The following is an 18,097-nucleotide window of genomic DNA, read 5'->3' as shown; positions in this document are numbered from 1 at the left end:
GGGGCGGGCTCTGCTGCTTTTCAAGTCGGCCTCGGTACGGGTCGAGCGCGCGCGGACCCTGCACCGGCCGCGGAGCCGCCATGGGCCCGCTGGGCCCTGGGCGCCGCGCAGCGCGAGCACCGGCCTGGAGCCAGGTGGGCGGAGCTGGACCGGGGTTGAGGGCCCGGCTCGGGGCGGGGGCGGGGGTGGAGGTGGGCCTTCCGAGGTCCCGGGGAGCCTGAGCTGGGCTGGGGGCCTGGAGTCGTGAGCGGTCGGGCCGACCTCTTCGGTCCCACCGGGCGTCCGCTGAGCGCGGGACCGGCGTGCCGGAGGAACAAGGAGAGATCCTGTCTCTCCAAACCTACTTTTCGCCCTCTCGGCCGAACAACCCCGCCTCTGTCTTGGGAAGAGAGCAGAGAGATTGTCCTTCCTATCTAGGCCTGGGGACTGGCCCTTCCGGCCTCGGGGGGAGGGTGCGGGGGAGGGCCTGGAAGCTCGCCTGCAGTCCCGAGAGAGCGGACGGTCCTTTCGTGACCATCAGATTTGTTTACACGTTTCCCTCATTGCTCGGCCCCACCTTTCAGGCCCGGTGACTCGGAGCTCCCAAGTGCCTGCCTCGAGAGGCAGGGGCTTTGGGGAGCGGCTCAGACGTTTTGATCTTTGGGTCCCCAGGGCCAAACCAGGTGCCTGCCCCGAGGAGGGGGCACGGTAATTCCGTGTTGCTTAGATGAGGGAATGGCAGTGGGCCATTATTGCCTCTTAACCAGTGAGTAACTCCCCAGGCTTCCCTCCTAACTACTCCCACAGTGACCTTGGTCAGGTCACCCTACCTCTATGAATCTCTGTTTCTCAATTGACAAAGTGGAGCTGACAACTGCTTTAAAAGGTTATCGTGAGGATCGTTTGAATTCATGTTAAGTGAGTGAATTGGGATGAAGGGCTGGGTCAAATCCCTTTCTTCCCTTCCCACTGACTCGTGTTTCGTGAGTTGGGACTCCAGTTGACTGTTTATTTTTCAGAATTGAAGCTACAAGATGGCTGACCAGAACCCTGGGGGCATTAGCCCCCTCCAACAAATGGTGGCCTCAGGCACCGGGGCTGTGGTCACCTCCCTCTTCAGTAAGATCTGGGGAGGTGGGGTGGGGGCAGCTGGGGACTAGGGCAGACCAAAGATTGGAGGGGACCTGGTCCTGGAGGAGGGGTCAGGGTTGGGGTCCTTAAGGAGACTTCAGACCTGCTGTCTTCCCCCCAGTGACACCCCTGGACGTGGTGAAGGTACGCTTGCAGTCTCAGCGCCCCTCCGTGGCCGGTGGTGAGTGCCTGACCCTGGAGCCAATATGGGGTGATGCCTGGATAAAACAAGGGTCTTCCAGGGATGGGGTCCCTGGAGCGGGTGGGGGGGTTCTCCTGACTTAAGGGACTGCCTTGTATTTTAGAGCTGATGTCTTCCTCCAGACTCTGGAGCCTCCCCTACACCAAATGTGAGTTCCCCAAGCCACAGGGGGCTTGTGAAGGCCCAGGGGAGGGAGTGTCCCCAGGGGACCCGAGAGCTCCACAGCCCTAGCACACACTTCCAGGTCCTGTTAGCGAGCCCTCTGTCAGGAATGTCCACGCAGGGACCACAGCCTCTGCTGGCCCTCTAGGGATGGGGGCTCACCACCTCCCTGCAGGGTTCCAGAGCATAGTCATCCTAACACCCCCTCCCCTTTCCCAGTGCCCTCCTCTCTCCGATCCACAGGGAAGTGCCTCCTGTACTGCAATGGTGTCCTGGAGCCCCTGTACTTGTGCCCAAATGGTGCCCGCTGTGCCACCTGGTTCCAGGACCCCACGCGTTTTACGGGCACCTTGGTGAGTTGTGCCCTCAACCGTGTCTCTAGGCATTCCTGAGGGCTTTGCATTGGTCACGCTGCAGACTCAGGAAAGAATGAGTGACGCAAAGCAAGTAGGGGTGGCCGGTTCAGTTTGGGAAGGGCTTCCCTGAGGAGGTATCGTCGCTATGAGGTTTTGAAGGGTGGGCAAGAGTCCACTTGGAGCTAAGTGGGTGATTGAGTGTGTGGGGGCCTGAGCGACTACTGCCAGGACTCTGGGCAGTGGGCAGAGGTGAGGGCGTCAGGCTGGGGCCAAGTATGGGTTAGCCCCCTCATGGAGCTTCTTCACCTTCCTCCTTGTGGACTGGTGTCTGCTTGGCCAGGATGCCTTTGTGAAGATCGTGAGACATGAAGGCACTAGGACCCTGTGGAGCGGCCTCCCAGCCACCTTGTGAGTATCCCAGCTTGTGTATTTGCTTTTCCTTCCCGGAATCCTCTGGCCCGTTCCTCTCCTGTTGGCTGACTGGGCAGGGGAGGCCTGGGAGGTTTGGGAGGCTTTGGGAGTCCCAGCTAACCTCTGTTCACCCTCCCAGGGTTATGACTGTGCCGGCCACTGCCATCTACTTCACCGCCTATGACCAACTCAAGGCCTTCCTTTGTGGTCGAGCCCTGACTTCTGACCTCTACGCACCTATGGTGGCTGGCGCACTAGCCCGCTGTGAGCACAGCCTTGGGCCCTTGATCTCTCTCTCTGACCCCCACCTGTGCTTGAGTCCGGTTCTGGCTTCCAGCTCCGGTGTCTGGCAGCTTAGGGGTAGAGGGATCTCTTGGGCCCCCAGATCCTGGGACACGTTGCCGTTGGGCCCCGTGAGCTGACCTCTCCCCACTATTCCCCCTAGTGGGAACCGTGACTGTGATCAGCCCCCTGGAGCTGGTGCGGACAAAGCTGCAGGCTCAGCACGTGTCATACCGGGAGCTGGGTGCCTGTGTCCGAGCTGCCATGGCTCAGGGCGGCTGGCGCTCGCTGTGGCTGGGCTGGGGCCCCACTGCCCTTCGGGATGTGCCCTTTTCAGGTAGGAATCAGGGGTGCAGGGGCTGGGGTAACGGAGCCTTTGGATGACTCACAAGAGTTCTGCAGTTAAATCCCAGTTGTGCTATTACTGACTTTGAAGTCACCTGACTTCTCTGGGCTTTGAATAGCTCATCTGTGCAATGGGGCCAGCAGGCAGGGTATTCACCCAGGTTTTCAGAAGTAAATTTCTGCAGAGGGCCCGTTACAGAAACTGGCACGTAACGAGCAGTCTTGGTTACCAGGAGGGAGGGCTTGTCACATCGTGCAGCAGTGGAAAATGGGAGGTCTGGGGCCACCCTGCTGCCCTCTCCAACTCTAATGAGCGTATCCTTGCGCCCCCAAGCCCTGTACTGGTTCAACTATGAGCTGGTGAAGAGCTGGTTGAGCGGGCTCAGGCCAAAAGACCAGACATCCGTGGGCATCAGCTTTGTGGCTGGCGGCATCTCAGGGACGGTGAGTTGATCGGACAGGGAGTGAGGCCAGTGGATGTGTCCTTGGGAGGCCTGAGGGTTGTTGGAGGTGCTCAAGAGAAGAGTGCTCGTGTAGCGGCAGGTGGCTGCCTGTTGAGGAGCAAGCTCGCCCTCCCTGGTGAAATCCTAGTTAAGGTTGGCAGACCCTGGCTGGATGCGAGGGATGGGGGTCCTGGGAATGGAGACCAGCTCTCTCCCTACCCCGCCAGGTGGCGGCCATCCTGACTCTACCCTTTGACGTGGTGAAGACGCAACGCCAGGTCGCACTGGGAGCGGTGGAGGCTGTGAGAGGTGAAGGTTCTGGCTGGTGTGGGGCTAGGCAGGTGGGGGCCCAAGCGGGGTCTTACTGGGCTGTGCCTTATGTTTGCAGTGACGCCCCCACACGCCGACTCCACCTGGCTGCTGCTGCGGAGGATCCGGGCTGAGTCTGGCACCAGGGGACTCTTTGCAGGTGAGTGTCTGTGTGTGTGTGTCCAAACTTGGAAGGATTGGGCCCCTCCCAGGACCCTGACCTCTGACCCTAATCTCCGTCTCCCATTGCAGGCTTTCTCCCGAGGATCATCAAGGCTGCCCCCTCCTGTGCCATCATGATCAGCACTTACGAGTTTGGCAAAAGCTTCTTCCAGAGGCTCAACAGAGAACAGCCTCTGGGCTCTTAAAAGGAGCCAGGGGACAAGGACCCTATCTCTTCCATGGATGGGGGTGGGGCAGAAGGAGACTGAGCCAAGTGCCTTGTCCTCAGCACTGAGGGGAGGGGCCTCATTTCCCTTCCCTCTCAACTATGAGCTCCAGGGGTTGGGGCTACCCCTCTAGGTCTGCCAAGGCCCCCCTAAAACAGCTTTCTTCCTGCTGTTCCTCATTCCCAAGCCCCAAGGATAATCACTTTTCCAGCCCCCCCGCCCCGACCAAGTTCAAGACCAAATCTGATAACTGCCCCCTCCCTTCCCACCATTTCCCTGTGTTTGCTGTAGCTGGGTCTGCTTCTGGGAGCCACAAAACCCTGGGCCTGGTGTAGTCTGCACCCTTCCCTGTTAATTCCTTGAGTCTAAAGATGATGAACTTCTCTTCAGTGCCTGTGAGTGCAGGGGGGTCAGGGGTGGGGAGGGAACTGGGACTTGGTGAGTGATTTGCACAGAGGGGGCCTGGAGGGGACCTTGACAGCGGCTTTTACTGCCCAGGTGGTACCCATATAAAGCACCCCCCTCCTTATTTAGTGAGAGCTGGGTCAGTGCAAGGACCCAGAGTTGGGGGCGACAGGTAGTGTTAGGGCCAGGGTAGAAGGTGGTGCAACCTCTCCCCAAGGGCACACTTCAGTGCCAACAGAGGAGGGAGGTTGCTTCTTTGGGTCTGCAACTCTGGGCCAAAGCTGAATTGCTCAGGGTGCCGGAAGGAGAATAGGGCCCTGCCAGGGCTTGCCTCCTCCACCTGCCCCCAGGATGTTCAGTGTCTTCTCTGCTTGGGGCTAAGCAAGTTATTAAGAGTATTAGGCTGAATGGGGGCATTTACATGTCTGCTGGGGAAAGGCCTAACATTTAGGACCCTTCTCAGGAAAGCCACCTACTCCTGGCATTCTTCTGACAGGTCTGCTCCCGTGGGGCACGCACCCATTCTGTCCGGTCTAGCATCACCTTCGTTATGGGCCCGGCACCGGCTCTATCAGATTATGCCACCTCAGGACAGTGTCCAGTCCCAGCCCCCCACAGACAAAGTTGCCCTCAGTCTTCTGGTTTTTATTTGCCTGATCCCCTCAGAGCCCCTGCCCTGGGGACTGGGAAGGGAGGGACTCCAGGGAATACACAAGGACAGACTGAAGAGGCATGGGAGGTGGGGGTGCTGAGGCTGGGCCACCAGCTCCTGAGGAGGGTGGTGGGGATGAGCGAAGAAGAGTCCAGTGGGAAGCCAGCCGGGCGTCAGGGTCACCAGAAGAATGGAACAAACTTTCCCAAGGATTCCCTGTGGCCGCGGTGCCCCTGCAGCCTGGCCCAACCGACTCCCCTTTGCAGCTCCTGCTCCCTTGGGCAGAAAGCTAAAACTGGCAAGAAGCAAAGGGTGCCTTTCGCAAGAGACCCATGTCTGGGTGGGCAGCGTTCCCTGGAAAAGTGGCCTGGACTGGGGGACTCTGAGGAAAGGCGGCAGGTGTCTGTGCCCCTGGCCAGGGTGGGGGTGGGGGGGCTGGCGTTGGTGCTGCCCACACCGCTCCTCAGCTGGGGCTCAGTGCTGGGCTGCCCTCAGGACTGTCGCTCACCAGGCACTCGTTGGATTTGAAGCTCGCCAGGGACTTGCAGCTGGGGATGGAGGCCAGGGAGCCGCAGAGGCCCAGCATGGAGGGCGTGGGGTCCTTCCCTGGGGAGAGAGGGCAGGTGAGGCCAAGCCAACTGGTCTGCCTGTGTGTGAGTTGGGGAGGGGGGTACAGGCGAAGGCAGTGGAGGGGCAGCCCTCAGGTGAACCCCCCCTCCCCCAGGAATTTTTCCTCATTTCTGGAGCATTTGCCATTTTCAGTTAAACCTTGATAAGCATCTGCCCATGCCATGCACAGTGCCAGGGACACTGTATTGTAATCGTCAGTTTATGTCTCTGTCTCCCCCTGAGGTTCATCCTCTCTGTCTGTTTATTAAACACACGGTGAGCACTTGTTCCGTTCCAAGCACTGGGGATACAGAGAACGGACGAGACACGGTCCCTGCCCTCACGGAGCTCACAGTCTGGTGGGGAGACAGACACACGGACAATCACAAACACAGTGTGGCGGGGTTCCACGTCCATAGCCTGCCTTGTCTCAAAGAAGATCTAAAATCATCCAGTACAGTGTGGTTTTTAGAAAGAAAAGGCAGAAGTCCAGGCACCGGGAAAACTAGGGCGGGGAACCAAGGTGAAGCCAGGGGAGGGCAACACAAAATGCATGCGTTGAAGTCCTGGACATTCGCTTGAAGAGAGCCACTAATTTGGCTCTGAGCTTCCTGGCAGCCAAAGAAAAGGGGGAAACAATGGTCAGGCAAGCGGTTCGCAGAGTGCATGAGATAAGAGCAAATCAGTTAGGCAAAGAATTCCCCAAGAATTTGTCAGCCCCTTGAGGATGTCATCATGCCAAAAAGCCATTGAGCCCTCACCATATGCCAACATGGGTGGTTATTTTAATCAGCATCCCCATTTTACAGATGGGAAGTGCTCAGCCAGGTGAAGTGACTGACCAAGCTGGCAGGGGAGGAGGCACAGCTAGTTTGCCCTAGGGTCTGCCCAACACCCCCAAACCTAACTTAATTGCTGTGCTAAGCTCTCTGGAAGGGCTGAATGAAAGAGGGAATTGGCCAGGGCCTGACCATAGGCCCCAAGGCCTGGCCTCAGCCCTCCTTGGAAGAGTTGGGTGCTGGATCGGGGGCTCACCGATGGGGCCCCAGGGCTCCTCATCCCGTTTGCCCTCTCCCAGGCGCTGGGAGTCCGAGCTCAGACTGGCTTCAGCTGACAGTGGCTCCGTGCTCATGAAACTGTGTCTGTGGCAGAGCAGAGGGCTGGTGTGCAGGCAGAGGCCTACAGCCCTCCGCCCCCCCCCCCCCCCCCCGGTGCCCCTCTTCCCAGTAAGGGCCAGCACTCGGGCCCAAGCTGAGCCTGGCTGAGGCTTACCTCCGGTAGAGCTTGGGGTTGTTGGCACCCTCTGCCCCATTGAGCGTTCCTAGTGACGGCCATTGGTTGACCAGGGGAGTAGTGAGCTCTTTGGAACCCTGGGCCAGGGGAACGTGGTCACCGGGGATCAGACCTGTCCTGGGATGGGGAGGAGGGGTCAGGACTGGCTAGGAGAGGGAGCAGAAGTGGGGAGGGGGGGGGGGGCGAGCTCAGAAAGAGGTGGTGGTGGGGTTAGGAATGAAACCTGGATAGCAGAAATGGGGACAGAATGTTGAGGATCAGTAGGGCAGGTCCTGGGAGTCAGTGGAAGGTACTGGGGGTTAGAGAGGTGACGGGGATTTGGTGTGCTCCTACTGGGGGATGGAGGGGACAATGGGGTGTTTGTGGGACTCAAGTCAGTGTGGAGTGGATAGAGAACAGAGTGGGAATCCTGAAGGTTAATGGGGTATCTTGGGGACTCCTGCTGGCAGGTCACAGGGTAATGAAAAGGTCTAGGGGGGAGCTATTGGGGATGAGTAGCAGTGAAGTCAGTGGTCACCTTGGGGATGATGGTCAGTGGTTGTGGATCAGAGGGCTGTTGAGCAGAGGGAATAACGGATCGTGTTGAAGGTTGCTAAGTAACATTTGAGGTCCTTATCAGTAATGTTGGGGTCCCAGGAGTAATGTTCTGTAACCATGCTAGCTGACGGATGAAGTGGGGCGCCCAGGATCTTACGTTGAGAGTAACTTAGTTCGCTGGGGACGGGGGCCTGGGGTGGAGGAGGTGAGGGGATCAGTGGTTTGATGCTGGCGGTTGGTTGCACTAGATGCTGTTATCAAGGAAGGTGACGTTAGACTCTGGGGGCGATGTGGTCGGGGTGGCCGGGACGGGGAAGGGCGGCGGCGGCGCTCACAGCTGCTCCTGCAGCTCCAGGATCACGCCTTCCAACTCCCGCTTCTCGCGCTGGTTCTGCGCCGCCGCCTCCTCCAGCTGCAGCTGCAGCCGCCGGTTCTCCGCCTCCAGGTCCTTCAGCTGCGACTCGCGCAGGCGCACCAGCTCCTCCAGGTAGCCCTGCGGGGCGCCGGCTCAGCCCGGGCCGCGGGACGCGGGGGGAGGGTCCCAGCGGCCGCCCGCCCCCCTTCCCGCAGCCCCCGCCGCGGCATCACGCACCTTCTGCGCGTAGACGATGCGGAACTTCTGTTCCATCTTGTGCCATTTGCTGTACCAGCTGTCCTCGTCGGTGACGAGCGGCAGGTACGGGTGCTCGGGCGAGTTGTCCTCGCTGGTACTGCTCTCGGCGCTGTGCCGCTCCTCCTCGTCCGTCAGGTAGTCATAGCTTGGGGGAAGGAGCGGTGGGCACGGCCCGCTCTGCCCGCCCGGGCTTCCCTTGCCGGCCCCCTGGGGCGGAGGGACCCGGATGCCGGCGCAGCCTGCCCCCTGCCCGCCGTCCCCCACCCATCGCAGCAGTCCTGGTGCTCACCTCTGGGTGAACTTTAGGTAGGGTGTGTAATCGATGACCACGGGGGTCTTCCCGTCCAGCACTTCGCCCTTTAGGCAGAAGCTGGGGGCAGAGGAACCACAAGGTTGGGGGCGGGTAGGAGGAGATGGGAATGTGGGCGTTCGCGGCTAAACTCCCTCCGCCACCTCCATCCAGACCCCACCTGAAGTCTATGGCGCTCAGTCCGATCAGCATTCCGGTGAGGACGGTGGCTTCCTCCCGAAGCATGATGGCTCCCGAGTCATAGAAACGCCTGCGGGGCGGGGAGCGAGGGACTGATGGTGCAGCATCCTCCCGCGGGGGTGGCGGGTGGGGCACCCCTCAGGACTTCTCTTGTTAGCTTACTACAGACCTTTCCTAGAGGAAGGAGGGGTCTCTTTCCTGCTCACCTCTCAGGTGTGGATCTGGTCTCTCCCTCAGAGTGGGGCCCACTGTGTCTCCCACCTATTAGAACGTGTGTTCCCTGAGAATACTTTCCTCCATCCTCTGAACTACCCCTTTCCCGCAAAGCATGGAGTCCTCCAGAACGGTAAAATCAGGAAACCAGTTCTAATCATTAGAGCTTGGCATACAGCAGGTGCTCAAAAATATGGTGATGTAAACTCTGACATGTGAGGACAGACTAGAGATAGAATGGAGTAAAAACATTGGGTTGTATGTGACCACTGGGTTGGTGGGGAGAGAGACATGACCCTGACCATACTCAGCTTCAAGCACAAATTCTGCCTGTGACCCCGGCCCCTGAGACCCATTCTCTCTGCAAACCCACGGTGCAGAGACTGAGGCTCGGCACACTGGGACTCTGTCGTCCATGGGTAGCAAGTACAGACTGCTGCCACTGTTTGCGGAGTAGGTAGGGCTCTGTGTTATAGGTCATGGAACAAGGTTAACATAGTTGAGGCTTGTTCAGAGGTGTGTCTAAGGTTAGGGCTGTGCATGAGGTCAGTGCTGCCGAATGGTGGAGAATAATTAATCTGACTTGGAAGAGATGGTGGTGGTGCTAAAGGTGTGTTCCAGGAAGGCAGGCGCAGCGGCAGAGGATAGTCTGGGAGAGGGAAACTAGCAAGCTAGCAGTGCATGCTGGAAGTTGTAGTCCAGGTACCGAAAGTTGCTCTAAGAATTGAAGGATCGAGTATGTTTAGGCAGTGAACGTGCACACTGGGATCTGTGGGCCGAGCTGACTGAGAGGGTCTGACCTGGTGGTCCGGGTGTCCCGCAGAGCTGTGGTGATGTATTCCGACATTCGCTTCTCCATCAGTGCCACTCGGATCCATGCCCGGCCCTGGAAAGCACACTCACCTTTATTTGTTGCCCTGAAGGGACCCATGAGTGCACTATTGGGTCTAGACCTCCTGTGGCTCTTCTACCCAGTGCCTGTAGGCAGGGGTGAGGAACAAGGAGCAGGCAATCCCCCCCTGTATTCCCCTGCAACCAACAGCTGCCCTCTCCCTGCCCATCACAGGCCCCTCACCTTGGCTCGGGCTGTGCTGATGTTTTCCATGTTCTCAATGCTGCTCACACAATTGTTGGGCACTTTGCTGCAGGCCAACCGGATATAGTCCCAGAAGCCCCGCTGCCCGTCTGAGCTGAACCAGCTCACCGGACCTGCTGGGGCACAGGCTGAGCCAGGGCAGGGAGGGGGCTCAGCAAAACCAGGGAGTTTGTACAGGGTCCATGTAATGGGGTATACACATGCATAAGTATAAGCAGCCACGCCCACACATGGTGCCTCCCCCGAACATATGTGCACACACATGCATGTACACAAAGGGCTCACTAGCATATAACTGCACGCCCATTGATTGGGCTTGTGGGCACCCACTCAAGTGGCCAGAAGACCCCGTCCCCTCTTCCCAGCTCTGTGCATGGCCCAGAGTCAATGATGGGGTTCAGAAAGCCACAGGGTAGATCAGAGTGGGTGGCTGGAAGCTAAAGGCTGGGAGTTAGGAGGGCTGGACAACAGGGGACAGGGAGCTGGGCCCGCCCACCTTTGAAACGGTGGCTGAGGATCTGCTCTAAGATGGCTGCAAAATTCACAAACTCCTCGGATGAGTCATCGATGGGTTCTGCCGTATACTTCTCCAGCAGCGTTTTCACAGAGAACCTGGTGAGGGGTGGGAGAGGGGGAAGTGGGGGTCCAGTGAGACAACAGGGTAATGTCAGTAGAGGAGGGGTGTTAGGCAAAGAGAGGGGTGTTAGGTAAAGGAGGACAGAGAAGAGGTCATGAAGAGCATGGGTGTGGTGGGAAAGGGAAAGAAGGTGAAATACGGAGGGATACACAGTGACCACAGAGGTGCTGTGACCTGGGAGTGATAGAGTGGCAGGTGGGAGACTGATTGACATATAGGTGATAGGAGAGGTGACAGCTAGAGAAAGGAAACTTCAGGAATAAAGTATGAGAGGGGATAGAACAGGTAAGAAGATGAGACACCCGGAGTCAGGGGTCTTTCCCAGAGCCCCTTCCTTCTTGCCCATCCTTTGGAGTTGCATTTTCTATGTGTGTGGGTCAGAGGTCAGCTAGGAGTTAGAAGTGGGTTTGTACCCCTGCCCTGTGCTGTCTTCTGCTATTGCTGGAACAAACTTCAGTCCCTTCTGGGGGCGGCGGGGGGGTCACCTGTGCCAGGACATGTGAGTTGGCACTGAGCACATGGAGCGTGGGCATGCAAGGGTGGCCAGGTGGGCTTTTAGCACACGGATGCCCCCCTTTCCCCTTCTCCTTCCTAGCCTGGTCGCCCACACACCAGCTGCCCAGAACCAGGCGGTGCAGAGCCGGGCTGGGGCGTTGTGTGTCTGTGCGTGTGTGTGTGTGTGCGTGTGTGTGTGTGTGTGTGTGTGTGTGCAGGTTGTGGGTCTGACACACATTGGGTGTGTGTGTGCGGGACATTGGCAGCAGATCTCTGGAAGGGGTCTTAGAGGTCCAGACACCTGGCTTCTCAGAGCGGAAGGGAATCAAGGGAAGCCAACGGGGCTGAGAAACTGGAGCCCAGCAGCCCCCGTCCTTCTCTGCAATCCTGCTCAGAGCCTCAGCTACCTCTGCAATCCCTACCCCTGCAATCTCCACCTGCCATCCCTGCACTGGGATGGGGCAGGAATGAGGACACAGCTCCCAACATCCCATTATTACCCTATTGTGGGTAGCAGAGCAAGAGTGGGTGTCGGGGGGATATGGGGGCTGCTTGGAACTGCCCTCCCCCCCTAAGCTTATCAAGCCCTGTAACGTGTCAAGCACTGTAGTTTGCATGTATTAGCTCATCCATCTTTACAACAGCTCTGGGAGGTAGGTCCTCTTACTATCATCATTCCCATTTGACAGATAAGGTAATTGAAGATTCAAGAGGTGGACTGATCTGTTCAGAGTCACACAGCTAGTGAGGAGTCAGGTAAGTATGTCTGATTCCAAAGCGCTTCCTCTTTCTGCTACATCTTGTGGCCTCCTGGTGGCCATCACGATTCCCAAGGCCTGGGAGCAGCCCCTGCCTCCTCTGCCTTCCACTCTGCAAGCTCCAGCCCTTACGCACTGTCCTCTGAGGCTCTCAGACCAATGGCAGAACTGAGCCAAAGGCCCTCCCTCCCTCTCTTTGGGCTTAGAGCTGGTCTGGCCCGAAATCAGAGCCAGGTCAGTGTTGGGGTCATAGTAGATGGAAGCAGCCTGATGGACTCAAATCCTGTTTCCAGGTGATATCCATGTGGCCTTGGACGGGTCATTTAATCTCTCTGAGGCCCAAACAGGAATAATAGAGTACCTGCCTCAGGCTCCAGGAAGGACTGGGAGAAGGTAAGTGTGATAGGCCATTGGGCAGGGGTGGCGAGGAGCAGGGCCATTAATGGTAAGGTCGACCCTGCTGGAAGGAGCGTGTGTTTAGGGCATTAGCTGGGCTTCATTATGCAGCACGCTTCACCCCCCGTGATATTTTCTGGTCATCTGGGTCAGCCCTCAGTGGGGGCCTGGGGCTCGTTTCAGTGTGGCAGCCATCTGCCATCTATCCTCAGGGGTGTCGCCGAACTGGTCATTGCCCCCGGGAGCCCCATGGTGTGTTCCTTGTTAGGAGGTGCAGTGGCTGCTGCAGGTTACCATGGAGACGGGGAGGCCAGGGCCCAGGGGAGCCCTTGGCCTGCTAAAGGGAACTGTTCTGGGAGCTGGAGGCGAACCACATGACAGTGATGAGGTAGCAGGGGCCTGAGGGGTTTCTAAGTCTTTGTCATGCCCCCACCCCCCTCCAAAACTCTGTCCCTCACACCCCAGCTCTAAGCCCACTCCCGAACCTCCAGAACCTCTGCTTCTCCAGCCTAGGCCAAAGGGAGATTCCCCGCACCCCCCCCCCCCTTTCCCCATGCACTCAAGAGGCTCAGTTGTCCTAGCAGGCAAAGGAAAGAAGAAGAACCTTCTTCTCAGAGACAGGAAGGGTACCATCAGGAGAGGGCTATTTTCATGTGCCAGGCATGTGGTCCTACACGAATTATGCCATAACTATTCCTTGGTGTGGCTGTTACATTGACAGTGGGGATGATGAGGCACCCAAGACCCAGAATGGTTAGGAGACTTCCCATGGTTGTACAGCAAATAACTGATGAAGTCAGAGCTTGAACCTGGGACCCTCTGGCCCCAAAGGCAGAAACCTTTGTTTTATACCATAGTGGCAGGGGTTGAGAGGTGAGGGTGGAGGCAGCAGCCTGCACTTTGGGCTGGGGCAGATGCAGTGTGGTTGGGTGTGTGCTCAGGAACCTGGAAGGAGCTATGGCGGGCAGGAGCCAGGGCATCAGGTGAGCGCTGATTCCTGGGGGGAAGGAGCAGGGCCAAGGCCTGTGTGTAGGCAAGGTGGGGGTGGCAAGGCAGGACAGCTGAGCCCGGCACTTGGAGTGCCTGCCCTCAGAGGTGGCATGGGGGTGGGGAGGTTGCAGATGGAGAAGGCAGCTAGTGGGGGGGGGGGGGAGGTCCTAGAGGGAGAGATGAGGGCAGGTGAGTCTGAGGGACAGTGGCTGGGCAGCTGGCCGCTCCTGGCTCAGGGCAGGGCAGTGAGGGTGAGTCACTGCAGGGCTGAGGTGGGAAGGTTCATTTCCTGGGCCCCCCAAAAGCAGATGAATCTTCCCAACACTGCGACAGCCCCACCCTCAGGGACACATCTGCCCTCCCAGTCTCCTCCCTGGAACCCAGGAGACCCAGGCTTCTGCGGTCAGACCCTCCCTCCTTCCCACGGCAGGCACAGCATCCCTCACCCTTCACTGGGTGGATTCAGGGGCTTTGCCCACACCCCTAGTTGATCCTGCCACAGGCTGCAGCTGCCCAGAGATGGAGGAGGGCACATCTCTGCTCCCGGATTTAAGCCTGGGAAATCTCCCAGGAAAGCCCCACCCCTGAGAGGCCAGGATGTCAGGGGTGGGAGTGAGGGTACGCTTGGAGGGCGTTCAGGCCGCTACCTGTCAGTTCTTCTCTGCCCACCTCGCCCCCGCCCCCAGCAAGGGAGCCAGCCATCCCCACCCCTCCCCCTCACACACAATGTCACTTCCTGGTTTTCACAGGAAGCTGCAGTGCCAATTAAACACCCCTCACCCCTAGGCCCCGGACTGGGCATAGGCCTGACTTGGCCTAGAAGGATAGGGACCAGACCTCCAAACCCCCTCCTGGTCTGGGCCTGAGAGGAACAGTGGACGCGCTCCTCTTAACTCTGTGCTTCATCCCTTTTCCTCCGTGGCTGCTGTGCACCCTCCCGGCAGGCACGCTCGGTCCGTATTTCCGCAGCCCGCCCCGACGCCTCTCCCTGACCACCCCCCGCCAGCGGCGCCCACCTGCACACGGTGATCAGGTTCCTACGCTCCACGGCCACATTGCGGGAAGACGCTTTCTTGGAGGACAGCCCCAGAGCCATGGTGGTCTGGACAAAGCTCGCTTCCATCCAGATGTGCGGCCACTGCTGCCGCCACCAGCTGCCCCCCACCCCGCCTGGAGCCCCGGCCCCCCCCCGCCGGATCACGGCTGGGCCCTCTGCCCGCCGGGGCCCCTCGATCCCTGCTCGGTCATCCCCCTGCCGCTGCTCCCGGTGCCCGGCCCCCTGGCACCCTCCCCCGGCGGCGATTCCAGAGCAAAACAAGGCCGGAGGGAGCTCTCCGAGGTGCTGAGCCGGGCCCGTCACCCCCCTCCCTTAGACGCCCGCCCCCCTCGGCTGGTGACGTCAAGGCCCTCGGGCCCCGCCCCTGGCAGGCCGGGCACCAATCCGCAGAGGATGCAGAATTTGGGGGTGGGGGGGGGGGGGAGAGGGCTGGGGCAGAAAGAGGGCGGAAGGGGTCCCCGGAAGAAGCAGCGATTGGAAGGAGGAAGAGGGGGTATCTGGCCTGTTGTCCATTCCCACACTCAGGGCCCGGGACCCCTCGCCTCGCGTCTCTGAGTTCCAACGACTGAACTCCTTGGTTTCTGAGCTGTGATCGGTGGTGTCTCAGTTTTCCTCCTGCTGCCGGGGAAAGGAGGTCCTCACTTCCATACCCTCATCGCAGCCCCGTCCCCCACCCAATCAGTATCTGGGTTCTCAAGGAGGCCGGGATCAGGTCTGCCTCCAGAGAGCGCAGGTGGCCCTACGCGGTAACCTAGGAGGCCAAGGAGCAGTCGGAGAGACTGTGTATCTGGTGTTTGGCTTGTCAGCACCGGCCGGTGGATTCAACGGCTCCTAGGGTGGGGGATGGGAATCCAGAATAAGCCGTAGGAGCCTAGCGGCTTGAACCACTCAGGACTGTGAGACTAGACTGGCAGCTAAGGGCCAAGGCACTGCTCTCTCTCTCTCTCTCTCTCTCTCTCTCTCTCTCTTGGAGTCCTACTACACCCACACACCATCCCAGGGCAACTGGCTTGAGGGTTAACCCCCTGGCTATCAGCATTGCTGCATGGTGCCATCAACTCACACTGCAAGGCTAAGAGAGCCCCCAAAGCTGATCACATCTTTTAGGGTAAAGTGAAAGAAATGGATGCATTGCCTGGCTTTCCTGTCACCCTCTGCCTCCCAGTTGTTCTCTCATCCCTGCTTGCACCTGCTCCATTCCTCTACTCAACCTGTTCTCTTTCACACTCCGAAATCTCCAGCTCCCACAGAAATCCTTCTGTGTTAAGGTGGGGTACACCCAGTTTTCCCATTTGGCTTTAGGAATGTCCATCCTAGGGCTCAGCTTATGTGTATTCACCAACTCTGTCCACCTCCTGGATTTACTCCACTTTACTAGTGTATGGTCATATGTCCCCACATGGACTCATATGTGCACCAACATCTGAATATGATCAGCAGGCAGGGACCCTCTGTTAGCACAAACAGAGGAGGAAGAGATTTAAAAAAAAAAAAAAAAAAAGGCCTATGCAAGCTCACAACCCCGGTCTCACTCCCTGGGCACTCCCAGCAAAGATCTCATGTCTACTCAACCTCAGCCTCAATTCTTGGCTTCCAGGACCTCAGACTTGGTCTTTTCTGTTTCTCCTTTGCTGTTTCCCTCTTCCCTCACTTCTAGAAGGCCCTCTTATCATCCTCCTGCCTCCAGCTAGATAGCCAATGCCAATCATGATATTCTTTTGTTTTTCAGTTGCGGGGTATGTCATGTGAACAAAAGAGCATGTAAAACACATAGGTGCAGTTTAAAGAATATTTACAAAACAAACACCTGTGTCATTTCCTTAAAGATCAAGAAATAGAAAGTTGTCAAGAACCCAGGACTTCCCAAACACACCCAGATCTTCTCTTCATCCATCCCCCCAAGGGACAACCACTATCCTGACTTTTGTCGTAATCATTTCCTTGCTTTTCTTTATAGTTTTATCACCTATATGTCGATCAATAAATATATAGTTTAATGTTTCTTTATTAAAAGAAAATTTGTTATTTGTCTATTCTTTCTCCATTATTTTCCTCGTATATGATTCCAATACATGTCAATACTACAGTTTATCTATTCTGTCACTGAGGGTAATTTTGTGTATCCGAAAGGGCCTGGTAAGAAAAATGGAAACCACATTATGTATTTCAGATAGAAGGGATTTAATACAGGGAATCGGTTACACAGGAGTTAGAAGACTAAAAGCGAAAAGAGAAAGAGAACACTGGGACGACGTGGAACTCGTAACCAAATGAAGCAGCGAGGGCTGAGGGAACAAAAGAGAAGAGGTGGGATTGCTGCACCCAAAGAGACCACAGGTAGGGCCCTACTGAGTTGGGGCTCAGATTCAGGCAAAGTCACCAGCAGGCTGCTGCTTATTCCTCAGAGGAGCTGTTTACAAAGCTGGTTCTTGGCGTGCAGAATAAAGCTGAAGGCTGGAGCCAACTTCCAACGACAGAGCGACTCAAAAAAACCCAGAAATATGGGGAGATAGTTCCTTCTTTCTTCCTCCTGCCTTCCATCTCTCTGTAGTGTCTCTTATTAGCAGAACCTAACAGAAAGCCAATTAGTAACGGAGACTGGGAAGCAAGTTTGCAGAGTCAGATGCACTCAAAGCAGACAGCAGAGACACAAATAGTGGATTTAGAGCAGAAAGGCAAGAAATGAATAACTGACATTAGTCTGCCTCTCTACCTGCTCAACATTTATACACATCTTTTTTTTTTTAAGTTTACTTTTATTTATTTTGAGAGAGAGCTAGGAGCAAGCGGGGGGGGGGGGGGCAGAGAAAGCGGGAGACAGAATCCCAAGCAGGCTCTGCGATGTCAGCGCAGAGCCCCATGCAGGGCTCGAATTTGTGAACCAAACCATGAGATCATGGCCTGAGCTGAAACCAAGAGTTAGATGCTTAGCCATCCTGGCAACCCTGTACACATCTTTCTATACGTATTTGAATAGTAACAGGGGTGACTGGATGGCTGTCAGTTAAGCATCTGGCTCTTCGTTTCATCTCAGGTCATGATCTCATGGTTGGTGAGTTTGAGCCCTGTATCAGGCTTTTACTGACAGCTCGGAGCCTGCTTGGGATCCTCTCTCTCTTTCTCTCTCTCTCTCTCACTTTCTCTCTCCCTCCCCCACTCACTCACTCACTCTCTCCCCCTCCCCATTCTCTCTCTCTCTCACTCAAATAAATAAACTTAAAAAAAAAAAGAACAGTATGGGGTGCCTGGGTGGCTTAGTCAGTTAAGCGTCTGACTTCAGCTGAGGTCATGATCTCACGGTTCATGGGTTTGAGCCCCGCATCAGGCTCTGTGCTGACAGCTCAGCCTGCTTCCCATTCTGTGTCTTTCTCTCTCAAAAATAAATAAACATTAAAAAAGAAACTTAAAGAAATAAACAGTAATGAACTTCATATGTTTGCCTCGCAAGGTGCAGTTGTCCTTTGTACAAATGAACATGCTCTGGTTCCCACTCCCAAAAGTGGAGCTGCAAAGTCACTTCGGTAACAGTATCCATTTCTGGGTGATGCTAATACCTCACCTAGTTCAGCCACATTTCCTCTAGAAGATTCTGTAACCTAAAGGCTAAATTATGAGGTTCATTATCAACAAAAAACTGCCTATAAAATAAGGGAAAGAAAGGAGGGGAGAGATTAATGTGTAGAGATTAATATGTAGATTAATATGTCATTATTACATACGTAATACTATGTATTATTAATATGTATTAATAATACAAAACAAGCAAGAAAGAAAATACCTATGGCTTCTACAATCCTTATTCCTGTGACTGTCACAAGTTTACCTTTATGACTCTCCTCTTCCATTA

The 18,097-nt window shown here is 56.5% G+C and overlaps 2 protein-coding genes across 9 annotated transcripts; one reads left to right on the top strand and one right to left on the bottom strand.

Moving 5' to 3' along the window:
• On the top strand, positions 1-4,393 carry SLC25A39 (solute carrier family 25 member 39). 4 transcript variants are annotated; one of them, XM_042966708.1, is made up of 12 exons: positions 1-134; positions 999-1,098; positions 1,232-1,291; positions 1,416-1,460; positions 1,718-1,827; positions 2,171-2,238; positions 2,381-2,505; positions 2,687-2,860; positions 3,203-3,312; positions 3,539-3,620; positions 3,700-3,780; positions 3,873-4,393. In XM_042966708.1, exons 2-12 carry the CDS (start codon positions 1,014-1,016, stop codon positions 3,986-3,988), a joined length of 1,056 nt encoding a protein of 351 aa, XP_042822642.1. In that variant the 5' UTR covers positions 1-134; positions 999-1,013; the 3' UTR covers positions 3,989-4,393. The 4 variants fall into 4 exon arrangements, with proteins under 4 accessions (XP_042822642.1, XP_042822641.1, XP_007093869.1 ...); XM_042966707.1 differs by having other exon boundaries at positions 2-134; positions 1,694-1,827; XM_007093807.3 differs by lacking the exon at positions 1-134 and adding an exon at positions 230-897 and having other exon boundaries at positions 1,694-1,827.
• Positions 4,394-5,043: 650 nt separating this feature from the next.
• On the bottom strand, positions 5,044-14,541 carry RUNDC3A (RUN domain containing 3A). Of its 5 annotated transcripts, none has more exons than XM_042966706.1 (11): positions 14,210-14,541; positions 10,414-10,529; positions 9,897-10,045; positions 9,622-9,707; positions 8,589-8,678; positions 8,408-8,488; positions 8,098-8,263; positions 7,841-7,998; positions 6,948-7,085; positions 6,711-6,817; positions 5,044-5,672 (listed from the first exon to the last, which is right to left on the bottom strand). In XM_042966706.1, the coding sequence occupies exons 1-11, from the start codon at positions 14,314-14,316 to the stop codon at positions 5,530-5,532; spliced, it is 1,341 nt and encodes a 446-aa protein (XP_042822640.1). In that variant the 5' UTR covers positions 14,317-14,541; the 3' UTR covers positions 5,044-5,529. The 5 variants fall into 5 exon arrangements, with proteins under 5 accessions (XP_042822640.1, XP_042822636.1, XP_042822638.1 ...); XM_042966702.1 differs by having other exon boundaries at positions 9,897-10,030; positions 14,210-14,371; XM_042966703.1 differs by lacking the exon at positions 5,044-5,672 and adding an exon at positions 5,909-6,286 and having other exon boundaries at positions 14,210-14,371.
• Between the last annotated feature and the right edge of the window lie 3,556 nt (positions 14,542-18,097).

This window comes from Panthera tigris, chromosome E1 (assembly GCF_018350195.1).
Source record: "Panthera tigris isolate Pti1 chromosome E1, P.tigris_Pti1_mat1.1, whole genome shotgun sequence".
Taxonomy (NCBI): domain Eukaryota; kingdom Metazoa; phylum Chordata; class Mammalia; order Carnivora; family Felidae; genus Panthera; species Panthera tigris.
This window is presented reverse-complemented; position numbering and strand designations above follow the sequence as displayed.